Below are 16,681 nucleotides of genomic sequence, written 5' to 3'. Positions count from 1 at the left end.
ATGGGTTTAGCCTCAGATGTAGGATGTAGGATGTAGGATGAAGGATTTAAGACCTCACTAAACCTTGTATGTATCTTCTTGTACATCTATAGCACTTGTTTTCAATGCCTTTAGTGTTACAACCTCCTGATTAGAGTTGAAATGATGTTTTAAGTTCTACTTTTCTGCACCAGATGGGGTAATACCATGCAGTGTGCAATGACAGTAATTTGCCAGGGCGGCAATTCCAATTGTCTAGGGATCTGGAACATGCACAACCTGTAGCTCACATGGAGCCGATTTCTTATCTATCCTTAACAACAAGATACAGATCCTCCTACCTACATCACTGCCATGTGAAATATTGACCTGTATAGTATCAACATATGCCGAAATACAACCCGAAATACAACCCCGTCCTACTCACTAAGTCATGGCCTGACAAGCAGGAACTGAGCCAAGCTGTACTAATTTACAAAAGATTTAAAAAATCAATTTTAAACAAGACATAGTTGTTTGTAATTGATTTTAAGAAACTCAAAAGAAAAGACAAAAGATAATGAGCATGTTTTTTTGAAAATAACAAATAGATTCTAAATTATAAATGTCAAAGTCAATTTTTTTCACATTCTATAAAAGTTCACGCGAATGGATGTCAATCTCAATCATTCCTTCCACTTCAAGGTCTAATCAGTAAGATTATTCTTCTGATATAGGATAAAGTAAAACCAACTAAGCCATTTATACGCAAGATGTTGAAACCTTTACACAAGATTGGTCCCTGACAGGATTTATAATATCATTTCAAACAAGTTTGACAGGTGTCTCTGCAAGACAGACCGTCATCATTCAATCAGATTCCTTTTCCTTTCAAGTGCATGCTCTGCACGTGACTATCAACATGGTGGAAAACGACCGACTGGAGATTTTTGTCTCCTTGTGTGCATGTGCCAGTTGGCAAAACTCCTCACAGTACTCAAGTGAGCAAAAAAAAAAGCCCCGACCAAGACTGCTTGTGTGCCCACACCTTAAGGTTCACATTTCAGTTGATGTGTGAATGTTCTGTCATCTTTCCCCATAATCTCAGTCAACCCAGCTGTAAATGAGAACAGATATTCCAGATCAATAGTTTTGGATAGAGAAGACCCATATGAACTTCAGTTGTTATTATCTAGTTAAAAAAGTGGTTGTTTCTTTCTTTCTACTTTAGTCCAAATCAATGAAAAAATATGATACACAAAGCTTTTATTAAAAAAAAACATATTCAACAGATCTAAATAAGGCAATGATCGACCACAGATTTAGAAACATGAAAATTTCTCCAGAATAACAGATTGTAGCACAACCAGTTTTGGCATTTTCCATCAATATTCCAGGACATTTACTTGGTTTTTTATATCAAAATATGATATTGATATCTGATTGGTATTCATAAATATTTAACACACAAAAGTCTCTTCCATCCAACTTGTCTAGAGAATATCATAGATTTATTATTCTTAAATTACATCAGTAGAACTCGTTATACATGACTTATCATTTCATCATCACCATAATCATCAGTTTAAACTTAAAGGGAGGGATTCATCAACTGTTTGCCCCTCTCCCACTCTCAAATTTCTTATCATCTTACAAAGATGGAAAGACAAGAAGATTCTTAGAAACACCACTGTCACCGTACTCAAAGATCAACCAGCTGATGAATTTTGTGTGTATTTGTAATTAATTTGACAGCAATATGGTAGTATTCACTATCTAATGAATTGAATCTATCATATACATGGAATTGATTCATTTAAAGCAATGTAGTGTGAAATAGAATGAGTTAGAAGCTATCAATATGATTAGTTATTATATCTTATTGATTGTGTTGTATCCCGTATTGAACCAATAAACATTCCCTTGGAAATAATTTCCTCTCTCAGCTCAATACACTGACTACATGGCCAGAGAATCTATTTTTAGACAAATATAATTCAGAAATAATGGTAATACCTATAGTATTTAACATGAACACAGCAGGTTTTCCTCGTCTATAATAAACGCCAAGAATATTTGGTACTAAAATTTATCACGCAAGCTGAACAAGTCTTTGAATTAGACTTTTTTCTCACACTATATAGGCTTAGTAAATACTGTGTAAATATAGTTTGAACATGTAAGATTTGAAAGACATTTAGAAGATCAGAGAGTACATATCCCCTGTTTAAATTGTTTAACAAAATTATTCCAACTTTCTCAGACAAAAGAAGTGTAAAGGAGCTCACGATTTCAGAATGTTCTAAGATAATGGCTATCATCTTATCTTCCCAAGGGAAATTTAATGAAAACTTTGAAAATGTCTAATGTTCTATGACAGGCAGTTTTTAAGACATCAGTAGAATGTCAATTTTTTCAGCCTAGGTTTACAGATTGAACTTTTATTATTATCATGGAATGAAGCAGTTAAGACACAGGAGAAGATTGATATAATATCTAAAGCTACTCTAATAAATTAATTCTTAACATGACATTAATATCAATCTTAGCATCTTTACAGTGAAATTTTTATGCATCTAAGAGATTAAGCTAATATATTTACTAAATTACTGCTACATCCTAAACATTATCACAGTTCTGAAAATGAAAAGTTGGTTTAAACATAACACAGAATACTATAACATGCTACAATACTTTATATTCCACTATAAATGGTGCACAGTTATTATGATGGTATATGTTTGTAGCAGGAAAACTTCTCAACCATTTAGTCAACTGGTTGGTTGGTAGATGGAAAGTTAACGTTCGCTTCAAGCTAAAACTGATATTGCATACAGGACATGTTTTCAAGTACAACACTTAAGTGAATTACTGCAAATGCACATCAAATATGACATTTTAATATGCATACATAAACCACATACAAATGACAAATTGTACAAACAGTAATAAAGGAAGTTGTAATGACATTAAAACATTTCAAAACTCACATTAAAACACATCCAAAAACATAGACACGACTTTTAACATCATGTTATTACAAAATATCATACAATACTTACAAATCATCCCTATATTTAGAATAAAACAACAACTTCCATAACAATGTTTATAACAAGAAGGATACAATATACAGATACAAGAGACTTGCTAAGAGATTTTGTTCAGTTAAAATGACACCAGATAGAGAGTTGAGTTTATATTGATCGCAGCTCTACAGGGTAGAAATTGATTTTTATTAAGTATGAGCTTATCAAGTAAAGGACTCGAACCTATAATCATCACTTACTTATATCATAAATTTACTAATTGCCTTAATTAGCTTACTATTATTTGTCTCATTTCTAAATGAAGCTTGTCTTGTACAAATTAGTTTCCTATCATTAGTCCAACTTATTGCTACCAAAATAGACAACCTGCCAAACAAAACAAACTACACTTAAAGGAACTAGTTCCATAAAATCAAATCAAAAAGTTATCACGAAAAGGAAATATTAAACATAACTTTAACCCCCTGCCTTCTGTTGAATAGTGACTAGTTAATTGCCGATATCTATTATCTGGTTTCTTTTCAATCACACTAATCACTAAAGGGAAGAAATATTGATTTATTTTTATTATCCTAATTGATATGCGCATAAGTCAATCATGGTGGGCATGGCTAGTCAAAAGATCAATTTCGCCTATGATATTTTTTTTTATTTTGATCATCAATTTTAGAGCAGATAACAACAAAATAATGTTACTGATAATGTCGAAATATTATAACAGAACCTGAAACATGCTGTTACTCATAATCACATGCTATGCTATCTTCAGACAACTGACCTATTTCATACCTACTCATTTTCATATTATATAAAAATTGTATTTTGTCTGTATTTTGTCTGTATAGGGGTGGGAAATCATATGGAAATTTCTTGACTGTCACTGAAATTGAGTCTGAAATCCAGAGCAGGAATTTAGATTTATCACACCAAGTTAGGCACCAGCTTCAGGATTCGGTAGGTTTGTGCTTAGTATTCTAATAAGGCAGACAAGACTGTCCATGTTTACCTGTGATAAGAAGACTTTGCAATTAGAGTATACTCTGTGCAATCCAACATGCACTGGGGTCGGAGTACCCAAAGTTTCAACATTTTTTAACATGTGCCACGTGTTACTATTTATAGCTCAGTGACCCACATTCTACAGACGGTAACTTTCTAATAATAAGACAATAATAAAAGACAAATCAGTTGTATATGTTCCTATTATTTAATTGTACATACGATTTTATATTTCTATAAATATTTCTGTTCTATACGGAGTAATGAATGATACCCATGCCATTTGATCTAAAGGCAATGACCTTGATCTTGAAGCGAGGTCATTGACGGTGATTAATCAGCAAAATTTAGTTCAGCGATCTTTTGTTTTTATTTGAATTGATCCTGATTATCAATACAATAAGCGATTATCTAATTGACGATAAGTGATTTAGATGAGTAGATGTCAGATTATACAGATTTTTCTGAGTATCGGGACCACTGATTAGTGTCGTAATTCGGAATACACAGTGTCGGAGTGCTCCGAGTTTTTTAAACTACCCAAGAAGGAAAATAATCGGATTACGCAGAATGTCAGATATCACAGAGTACACTGTATACCTATGTTATTTATAGGATTCATAGGATTTAGGTTTTGATGGCCAATGGCTACTGGCTACTCGGGATGTTTGAATCCTATAACTAAATGCAATAAAGTTAAACTGATAATAATTAAATTGTACCAGATTACATGACGTGATGTAATTAGTAGTAAGCAGATAGAAAAGGGTGAAATCACTTTAAACTATGTCTGGGCTAATATTTTCTTTACTCACAACACAAGTTTAAGATCAATATTCCACTATTTAAGGATGAGTTCTGGCATTTTTTCAATAATGGATTTAAATGATGAAAATTGACTACTAGAATACTTAAGATATAGAATTCCTTGGAGACAAAGTGTTATTTAAAATACCTATCTTATAGTATAAGTATAGCAGAGAGTTGAGGTTTATATGTAAATTTTTGTGGTTATGTTACAGCATTTTCAAATAATGAATCATAACTAATTTAAAATAGTTCTCAAACTAGATATTCTCATGCAAATACTATCATGACATGATCATCCAAAGTTCTAACAAATTGGCATGACAGGCTGATATCAGTAGTTCAACTGCAGCCTGTAATCTGGCCTAGTGAATATTCATAACAGTCTGGAATTGACACAAGTCTTGATTTTCACTTTAATTTGGTGTTGAACATCAAACATGTCAGGTTTTATTTCTGAAAGTGTTATGAATAGTCTGTACCAAGTATGCCAATTATGTCAATATACAATGCATATCACAGGGCTACCATACAATAATTAATCATTGTGATATGGGAAAAAATAAACAATTTCATCAAAAAATATTACTGGTAATTTATATTGGCTTACTGATGATACATCTTTATGTAATGACATAACTTGGTCAGGAATGAATTGATCTGGTTGTATCTCATAATCTTTACCACTGTGGGGTGAAGCAGACCATGCTTACGCTTTTCAAAACACCTAATAGTACTTCTCTTTGGAGGGGTCCACTACTGTACAACTTACACCCTCAATTTTGTCGTATTTTGGACGAGTTTTTGATTAATGGAATTGTCTTGCTTGTACGGAATTTATATTACTATGCAATTTCTTCTGTATTTACATGTCGTTTTATGTTTGTCTAATATTCCTGGTAAAGTATCGATACTCTACCACAAGACAGTATTGTGATGTACCATTTCACTCATATTTTCATGCCAGCACTAATCTAAACAAATGTTTAGACTTATCCTTATAATACTTTAAATGTGGTTCAATTGCCATTAACATTAAATGGCTGTTTAAACCAGAGAACTTATATAGTTGGAAGCTATTCCGTGCAGGATTATACTAGCCTTGGACATTGTCCTCCAGAGTGAATAATGGTGCTATTATACTTAGTGGATATAAGAATTGAGACATTGATTACAAGTGGTCAATAGTAATTATATATATATCTAGGAATAAACAGTTGACTATGATATTCCCTCTAGATAATAGGTTTATCAACTTGTCTTGTTGTATTAGTGTCTAGTAGAGACAATGATAGAAAACATCCCCTGGCAGCTTGATATCATCACTAATAATATCAATACAATTTATCTTGACAAATCTTCTACAGTCAACATAGTTTCAGTATTGATAAACACCTACGTTCTTCTATTCTTATTTCTGTTATTTCCCAGTCTACAATTTGCCAACTCTCAATCTTTGGCAGGTGATAGTCAGCTTATTATCTAACATCTGTGGGAAGTTCCTTAACAAAGTTAAGGTGATTTTATACTCACAAAAGAGTATGCCAATTAAGATCCTCTTCAAAATGCCAAGATATAACCAACTTCCTCGAATACCTTGACTGCCATAGCCGCCTTTCTTGTATACGAATACAGCCAATCACAGCCCTCGAAAGACAGACTTTAAACATTTCGACTTATTGTTTTGGACTTTCTGTCGAGGACTCTGATTGGCTGTATACGCTAACAAACAATCCCACCAAAGCGCTGCATTCACAAATTTCCAAGATACAAGAAAGGTGGCTATTGCAGTCAAGGTATTAGACAAAATTCATGTTTCAAGTCTAATATTTTTAAATCTTACCCAAATCCCTACTGTCATACAATACTGAAAGATATTCATACAATACTGAAAGATATTGTAGGCCTATAATTTTAAATGTACTACTAGACAGTAATTATTCAAGGAAATAAATCAAAATAAAACATATTTGCTCATGTGTTCAATTATTACTCTATTTTGCCTATTTACATAGAATTGATCATCAAGTCACAATATTTTAATTAATTTCTATTTACTAAGAATTGATTATCCAGACATTCTCAATTAAGCTGGGAATCAGAAAAGGTCAATTTGAGGAAAATCAATGAAAATCTGATGAAATAGAAGTAGTAAAATAAAGGGATTTTAATATAACTAATTGAAAATGTATACATGATTCCAACTGTAAGCTGATTGCTTTGTGAGGTTCTAGAGTACAATCATTTAGAGCATTGGATCTTTATGTGACATTAATTTCAGTCGACCCAGCTGTAAATGGATACTGCAAATATGGGAAAGATCAATGCCATTGAGACATCGGGTGAAGGACCAGCCTCTTTTAGCTATGCTTATCCCTAGCCTCTTTTAGCTATGCTTATCCCTAGCCTCTTTTTAGCTATGCTTATCCCTAGCCTCTTTAAGCTATGCTTATCCCTAGCCTCTTTAAGCTATGCTTATCCCTAGCCTCTTTCAGCTATGCTTACCTACCCTTTAGCTATGCTTATCCCTAGCCTCTTTTAGCTATGCTTATCCCTAGCCTCTTTTAGCTAAGCTTATCCCTAGCCTCTTTTAGCTATGATTACTTAGCCTCTTTTAATTATGATTGTTCCAGCCCCATACCATTACATGATACAATTGACTAGACCAGAAGATGCATAACAATTTCGTCAGATCATAAATAGGAAGTGTATTAACCATCAGAAAAAACATGAACCGAACCATCAAAATCTGTATTTTAATCAAATTAGTCTGGTCAATTTTGCACACAAACTTCATTTCCCTTAAAAGATATATTAATTGTATGATAGCTCCACCATGGGAAAGATAATATTCATCAAGTAACAGCTCCACACTGAAAGTGAATCATTAAAATGGTCTGGTGCCACCACTTTCAGACATTTTCAATCAGTTAATCCACTTAACATTACCTCAGCCAAACCATTAGAGTTGATAGTAGATGGTCAATCAGATGATAACAGGGTCTGTCTAGACTCTGAATACAAGATACACCATCAATTTTATTATATAATTTACATTACCAATAGTGAGATTAGTATCAAATTTAATTTTACTATCAAAATGCCAGATTTCTAATTTGTTTTACGTGTCATAGTTTTTTAATGACGCAGAAAAACAGTCTTTGAATAGATGTTACTTCAGAAGTAAGTTAGATTAGAAGTAGTTCAGTCTTCTAAATGACAAATTATTACGCACTTAGTACTTATACCTTGACTTCGGTCTTCAATAGCCACCTTTCTTGTATCACAGTAGTTGCAGCCATTTTCAGATTGGATTGTATGGTAGAAAACACAGGTATAAGACATTGGGAAGATGGAATTAATCTTGTCTAGATTCCCTTGACTTAGCAACAACCATAACCATCAGTAAGTGGAAAATTTGGAGACTGCTTGGATACAAGTTTGACTGTTACCAACAAGGTTTGCAATCAGTGAGTCTTATTTATTGATAAGAACAATGAATTGTGTTTATAAAAGGACTCTTTTTTATCAAAATGCCATTTGCTAACTGTTCTGCTATCCTAGAATTTTATTTATAATGTTTGTGAAAAATTAAAACGGAAATAGCAAAATACATTTACAGAAAAAGAAGACATTATTTCTGCCCTGAATATTTCTTATTTTAAATGACTTGACTGCATTAGGAAACCATCAGTTTTCTATTCTGGGAAATGGAGATCATTTGATTTAATGTACTTGCTATTCATCCAATATAACGTTCCATTATTCAACCTATAAATACATTATATAAGATTTACGAGTAAAATACTTTAGAGTAATTGTACTATGAGCTAAGAAGAACAAAGGATGACATTCTGAAAATGGAAAATCAATACTTCAAACATTAAACTTCTGGTAAATAGAAATTCCACTTGTTTGAAGTTGCAATTTGCCTTTCACTTAGACAAAAATTAAGCTATAATACAACTCAAGGCATCAAACAGTTTCTGTTAAATAGATTATACATCAAAGCCAGGAGACAAATTTCTCCATGTCAGAATGCCACACCATAAAATATATCTGGTTTAGACTTTTAATGAATACTTGTTAAATAGAATTCCTGTGGCAAGAAACTAGAGATTATAATCTTCCGTATTCAAAAACTTATATTTAAATGGACATGTATCTTCACAATGTCAAGCTATTACGAGCAAAACCTTTATATTGATAAATTGACCATCCAAGTGCATGCATTTTGCAGCTTCTAATCAATTAGTGCAATCACTCATTTTCAGCTTGATTTGCTCAGGTCAATATTCATTTAAAAACTTCAGTATTATCTTAAAGGGATAGGTTTGTCAATGTTGGGGGTTGATTTTGGTCTTGAACATACTTAAATAGTCTCTATATATAACAGAGTATTAAGAAAAGACAAATGTTCATTTTTATTTTCAAACGCAGATAATTCTGGACATACATCCATTTGAAGACACAAATTTCCATAAAAAGGATATAAATCAAAGAAAAGGACAGTTTTTAAATACATTTATAACCTGTTGTAAGTTTGAGTCCAATTGAAAAATGAAAGTAAAAGTTAAGTCCTTCACCCAATATACTTTCAGGTGTATCTATTATATGACATGTAGACGTCAAAAGATTGATCCTAATGAAACATAATGGCAGATTTTATAATGGCATATCTTGCATGTCTAAGATTAAGGCTGTCCAATGTCATGTGATGCCAAGCTATATCCAAACTAATGAAGAGACTATAAGTTATCATTTAGGTTCAGTATGTGGCATCACATGAAACTCCAGTACTAAAGCTGCTTTTTGTGTCAGAATGATTTTGAACATATTGATCTATACCGGTACTGTTGATATTTAAACAAATGCTGTGGTTTTATTTCAAAAGTAAGAAGAGTTTTGGTACAGACATTGGCAAAATTGAAAAATGCAAATAAAATCCACAATTCTCCTTAATACACATTGAAAAAACAGAAAGTCTTCAATATAAACCTAGGCATAACATAGCACAGTATCTAATAGTAATAGTGCATTCAGACTAAAGACACTACAGCTTAACTTTCAACTCTTTTTGAGCCAAGTTTAGCCCAGAATTTCATAATCGATTAACTGTCAAAGTCTGATTCTCTCCAAGGTCACACTTCCACAAAGTTTCAGCATAACTTACCCACAATAAGCAAAATTTTATGACACTAACACCTTGGAATTAAAGCTTTGCACATGATTTAATTTTTGTATTTAGAAGATTTTTTAATTTAAATATTTTGATATTTCGATTATTTGTTTAGAAGAATGTTCACGCGCAAACATGACACAGTCGGCTTATTGTTAACTAGTTGCGTTCAGACGACCAAACTAAGCTTGCTCAACATGTCAAGCCAGGTTTTAAGTCACCTCCTAAGTATGTGCAGCTTAAGTTGAACCTGTTGCGTGCAGACGAATAAAAATGCTGTTGATACTTATGCTGCCTTGACTTTAGTCATCTGAACCCACTTTAAGCCTACTCACATTTAAAGGAGTATTCGGCTTTTTTGTAAAAGTTTTCATAATCAAAACTGAAACTATTTCTTAAGTATGCTGTTTATATCTATGTATATTTTTGATCGAATTGAATTTGGTTTAAAACGGTTAATTAAATTAAAGAGACTGGAGAGTCCTAATTGTTAATTAAGCACTTTGACCTAGTTTTGGTGTTTGGCTTTAATAATGGCTCAATATTATTATTTAAAACCATTACAATACATAGGAGACATATTTCTCTACAATTAGGCATTTATTTTACTCAAATCCATAGAGTAGTTATCAAGCAGCTTCCAATAAGCATAAGAAACTTAAAAACCTTAAGTAAAGTTTTTAAATATTTTGGGGTTAATTAACAGATTTTTTTAGTCAAAACTTTCAGATATATTAAAGGGCACATTTCTCTAGATTTCACTGTACATATAGTTTTCACAAAGACAAAATTATTTTCGACCTACAGAAAAATGTCACTTTAACTACCGGTACCAGTAGATCTTCTGGTACTATTACTTAAATTATCAGGCGTGTGGCACATAAATTAAATTAATCCCAAAGCTCTTGATAAATAAGCAAATGAAAACTAAGCTATTATACATTTTTGTAAACATAATTAATTGAGGTTTACAGAGTTTGGGATATGTGCCATTTATTGTCATATATAGGCCTACCTTTCAATTTCATTGAATATCACGATGACCTTACAACATCTGAAGCCAATAAAAATAGATTTTATTTTGTATTAGATGATTTTTAGTGATGATAGTAGTAGATAGGCCTTCATTCAAATTGACTATCTATCATCTATCTATGCATTATTTGCATATGATATGATGTATGATACTGATGATGCAAATTGCAGAAACTGAAGTGGAACTTAATTAACTTAGAATGTTGGGGCATGCCAAATGTTTGTGTATTACCCTAAATGTCTTAAGACAAGAGCCATCTTGCCATCATCAGCAACACTCAGTCATCAAGTTTCGGACTGACTCCGTGAGCTAGGCATATCTGACATCTGTCATTTAATTCAAAATCATAACAAACTGTTGCAAGCTCAACTCCTGGCTTGGTGAAAGAAATCGTTCGAAACGTTTCTTGTGTACACATATAAAACAAGGATAGTTCATTTAGAGTTCACTCACCGTAATGTATTTATTGTTCTTCGACTATTAATACAAACATTCAACAACTTCACATTTTCTGCAACTTTTCTTTTATAAGATTTTTGACTTTGGAGGGAAATAGCGGAAGACGTTTTCCCGTACTCTCGTAACAATTGAGATATTGCGAGAATTTCTGAGATGTTGGGAGAGTCTCATTTTTAAAATAAAGGGTTGGCAGATAAAATATGTTTTCTTTTAAAATCAACACAGTCATTTAATCATACTACTTTTTTTTCAAAATGTTAACCTTTTCAATTTTTTGTAATGAGTTAAAAAAAGAACAGTTTGCTGGGTGAATCAAAAAATTGCTAAGTTAATAAAATACGAAAGCCTTGAAACCTTTAACCCCTCTGATAATTATTAATTAGGTCCAAAACGTTTCTCACATGGCCAGCGTCAAAAAGTAAACAAGAGAAGTAAAGATGCCAATTTCTGAAGATTCCATAAAAGATATCTTCTTTGTAAGACAACTTTCAATATTTCTTTTCTGTCTTTAAGCTTCCCAAGGCTCAGACCTTCAATTATACTCCTTATGACGTTCATATTCTCGAAACTACACCTTATATTTACACAAAATAGACTAAAAATAGGTCTACTTATCTACAATTATTATAATTTGCCGGTCGGCTGACATAATAATAATAACATGAATATTAATTTACAACCGTGCGCCATTTTATCTGTATGAGGACCGTCTTCTCTTCTGGAATTTTACTGAAACAGATGGTGTAATGATTTTCAGAACCCTTCATTCTATGTAGAAATTTGTCAAGTGGACTTTGTACCACAAAATGAAACATTCAGTGACAAGTGACTTCTAACCTGTTTGCAATAAAGACACTTGTTAATGTTCAGTATGGAAGTAGGAAAGAACGACAAAATGATAGAAACAAGTGAAAGAAGGCAGAGATTGTTAAGGGCTGTGAAAAAGGAGGTGAAACAGATTATGGAGGAAGCAGTAACCAGGAAATTTGTGCATGAAGAAAGTGGTAGTATAACATCATTGTGTGGGGCTGTGGAGGCGTGTCTGTTAGATGGATTAAAGAAAAGATCTCTGGGACTGTTTAAAGAGAGCACTACTGTAGCACTGTTCCAAAAGACTTCCAAATATTGTAAGGCTGCTTCTCAGGTTGCAAAAAAAGTGATGGAGTTGGAATCAGGGAGCAATGAAAACGGCTCGAAACGATCAATGGATACCTTCAGATTATATACTAAAAGATATCAGTCATACAATCCCAGGCATTTGTGGTTACGTCAGTCTATATTTGAAAAGCAATTAACAAAAATCTTGGAGTATCTGGTGGAGAATAGTGGACGATATTATGAAGTGGATTCATTGGTTGCTGACCCAGTAGATGGACCCATCTTTGCATCATTACTAGTGGGTCCATGTGCTTTAGATTACACCAAAATGAAAACGTCAGATCATTTCTGGACTGATCCTCCAGCTGATGAACTGGTTCAAAGACACAGAATTCACTCTGGTGGAAATCATGTCTTCTCTAACCAAACAACTCCTGGGTCACCGAAGAGACCAGGTCTACAAATACGAAGAGCCAAAAGTGGGAGTGAAGACTCTCCAAAGATGCTGCATGTTTCTGCAAGGGAATATGTTGAATCTCTTCATCAGAATAACAAAACCACTCTATTGTATGGGAAAAATAATGTCCAAGTTCAACCAAAGGAAGATGTCCCTTCACTAGCAGGATATTTGTCTCTACATCAGTGTGCTGAAAGGTTGATGATAATGTGGACACCAAATCAACTGATGAATGGGGGATCTGATAATGTTGATGATGATTCAGACAGAAGTATATATTGGGAATATGCTATGACAGTATTTTTAGATGAAGTTGTCTACATCCACTGCCATCAACAACCAGATTGTGGTGGAACTGTTGTTCTGGTGGGACAAGATGGTGTTCAAAGACCACCAGTTCATTTCCCAAAAGGAGGGCACCTGCTAGCATTTTTGTCAGTCTTAGAAACAGCATTGTTACCCCATAATCAACTAGATCCACCTTTATGGAATCAAAGAGGAAAGGGGAAGGTGTTCCCCAAATTGAAGCGTAGAAGTGGTCAGTTGTCCAGTGCCAGTAGTAGCAATAGCAGTACAAGTAGTTACAGCACTGATGAAGAAGAAGCCACTGATTATGTTTTCCGTATCATTTCCAGTTTCAGACCTGAGAATATTACAGCTGAAATGTTGGATCCGAAAGTGAAAGGTTCTAATGAGGGTCTACAACCATATACAGTAAAACGTAATTTACCTCCCAGCCCTCTTATAAAGTCTTCAGTTCAGTGTTATGCTCGGGCCCAAGAAGAGCAAAATACTACTTGTATATATGAATCAAATGGACACCTTCATTCTCATATTAAACAACTGTGTGACACTATGAGAAAACAAATTATCTCCAGAGCATTCTATGGATGGTTGGCACACTGTCGTCATCTTAAAACTGTCAGAACACACCTGTCGGGCCTAGTCAACTCAGCAGTAGTGCAGGCTGATAAACCAACTGATGCTACTGGAGGGCTGACTGAAGAAAAATGGCAAGAATTTAACATAGATGGTGTTGTTATTAATAAATCAGAAATCTATAGATTGGTCTATTTTGGTGGAATTGCTCATTGTCTCAGAAAAGATGTCTGGCCGTATCTTCTTGGTCATTATTCATTTGGTAGTACTGTTGAAGAGAGGAAAATTGTGGATGAACGCTGTCGTTCTGAGTATGAAAGAATCATGTCTGAGTGGTTAGCTGTTGAAGCCATTGTCAGCCAAAGAGACAAAGAGCTTATGGCAGCCAACTTGGCCAAGTTTTCACAAGAGAGTACAGATGGCGTTATTCCTCTGATACGAAAAGATTCTAGTTTAAGCAACGATGTTTTTGAATCCTTTGATTCTGAAGAATTTTCTCATCCCTCTACAGTTCCTGAAGAAAGCTACAATCCTACACCAACCTCAGATTTAAAGAACAACCTGGACCTGATTCAGCCTACAGATTTAGAGCCAGTTCTCCATAAACAACTAGACTCACTGATAGATAGTCCAGACGATGGTTTAGGAGATTCTATAGCTAGGGGAAGTTCCACAACATATCGCTCAGAGTATGACTCTTGTGATTCAGAAATGGTTGATTTTGATAAAGATCGTAGTAATAAGAATGTATCAGTAACAAAAATGTCAGTAGACAGTGATGTTATTTTGGAAGAGACTGAACAGCAATCCATTGATTTTGATGAAGATTTGGAGAAATCGTGTGAAGTTGAAACGATAGAGAAATTGAATCTGAATTATAATGATCCAATGGTTACTAATCAATCTTCAGCATCTAAAGAAAGTCTGATTTCTCCAGCATCACCTGCATCTAATGGTGGCATCTATTCTTCTGAGCTGTTAGACGCTGTAGCATTAAACCTTCACCGAATTGATAAAGATGTCTTACGATGTGATAGAAACTATTATTATTTTACACCAAATAATCTTGATAAATTACGTAATATTATGTGTACCTATGTTTGGCAGCATCTAGAAATAGGGTACGTTCAGGGAATGTGTGATTTAGTCGCACCGTTACTGGTTATATTTGATGACGAATCTCTTACTTACAGTTGTTTTTGTGAATTGATGAAAAGACTGACATGTAATTTTCCTCATGGGGGAGCAATGGATACACACTTTGCTAACATGAGATCCTTGATTCAGATATTAGATGCAGAATTATTTGAGCACATGCACCATTATGGTGATTATACACACTTCTATTTTTGCTATCGTTGGTTTTTATTAGATTTTAAACGTGAGCTAGTCTACGATGATGTATTTTCGGTATGGGAAACCATATGGGCAGCTAAGCATGTTAGCTCAGCTAATTTCGTTCTCTTCATAGCTTTGGCTCTTGTTGAATACTATCGTGATATTATTCTTGATAACAAGATGGATTTCACTGATATCATAAAGTTTTTTAACGAAATGGCTGAGAGACATAATGCCAGTAAAGTATTAAGTATTTCACGGGATTTGGTTTTACGTCTTCAAACTCTTATTGACAATAAGTAAAATTTGAAATTCAGGGTCCTGATTCACTCAAAAATCTTTTGATCAATTTTGTCATAAAGATGGTACCATAGTATTTCTCAATGTAAAATTTCACACTTGCAACAAAATATTTCAGTAAGATTTTTTTAAGGAATGGGACCCTTAATGGGGCTTTATTTTTGAAAATATAACTAAGATAATCCAGATTTAAGAAATACAGTAATTTGATTGGATCACAGAACTATGGTGAATTTAAAATTGATTTTAATGATTTACACTAAAATCATCTTAAGTTAAGTTTTGGAGAATAAGGTCCCTGATGTAAAACTAAAAATGAAGAGGCAATAATAGTTAGTTGTGATTTATTGTTACAGTCAGGGTTTGGTCTAGGAATATAAGAATGTAAATTATTAAAGCAGTACCAGTACTTACTATTACCATTAATTATACAGATTACAGATTAAGTTATATTTATAAGTATTAAGCTGCAAATAGACAAGGTGTGGTGTACGGAGCGGGATTATCGAAACAGTAGAAAATGGTAGAAGCAAATCGTTTCCGCACCATGTCCGAACCTGTATGTCATATATTCACTTCTTCTATTTTCTTATGTAGAGATTATTCCACTCCTGACAAGGTACCTTGCTATTTTCAGTTTCAGTCTTTTTGACAGTGAAAAAAAAACGTGTAGATCTCACAAACCTTTCTGGTATAGGTGTCACAATGAATCAATAAATATCTTTTATGAAATATTGAAAATTAAAATGCCATTCATGACGGTTTGCTCTTCCATGGCTACTTTCAACCCAGTGAGTTACTTGTAGTTAAAGTAATGCACAGTAAAATAACATAACCATAATTAAATGAAAGCATCAAACATTGAATAATTATGTTAATGAATTGAACTTTCATCAAGTACTTGTGAATGGATTACAGTATGATTTAAGACAGGTTCAGGGCTCATCAATGAGTTTTCGTGTTTGAAGTTTGAATGATCTTTCATCTATCATCAAGTAAGCTACTCATGAAATTCAGTAAGAAGTCGAAAATAAACCTTCTGAGCCTTAAAGATATCAAATAAAATAATCCTTGGTATTACCTTTAAGTTAGTTTGAGAAAAATAGGCTTTTCCTTTCCTA

General features: G+C 33.4%; 1 protein-coding gene across 1 annotated transcript; it reads left to right on the top strand.

Moving 5' to 3' along the window:
• Positions 1-12,383: 12,383 nt before the first annotated feature.
• Positions 12,384-15,563, top strand: LOTGIDRAFT_132957 (hypothetical protein; the record flags this gene model as incomplete). The annotated part of the gene is made up of 4 exons (XM_009067337.1): positions 12,384-13,555; positions 13,595-13,721; positions 13,794-14,550; positions 14,695-15,563. The coding sequence occupies 4 exons, from the start codon at positions 12,384-12,386 to the stop codon at positions 15,561-15,563; spliced, it is 2,925 nt and encodes a 974-aa protein (XP_009065585.1).
• Positions 15,564-16,681: the final 1,118 nt, after the last annotated feature.

This window comes from Lottia gigantea, assembly GCF_000327385.1.
Source record: "Lottia gigantea unplaced genomic scaffold LOTGIsca_81, whole genome shotgun sequence".
NCBI lineage: Eukaryota > Metazoa > Mollusca > Gastropoda > Lottiidae > Lottia > Lottia gigantea.
This window is presented reverse-complemented; position numbering and strand designations above follow the sequence as displayed.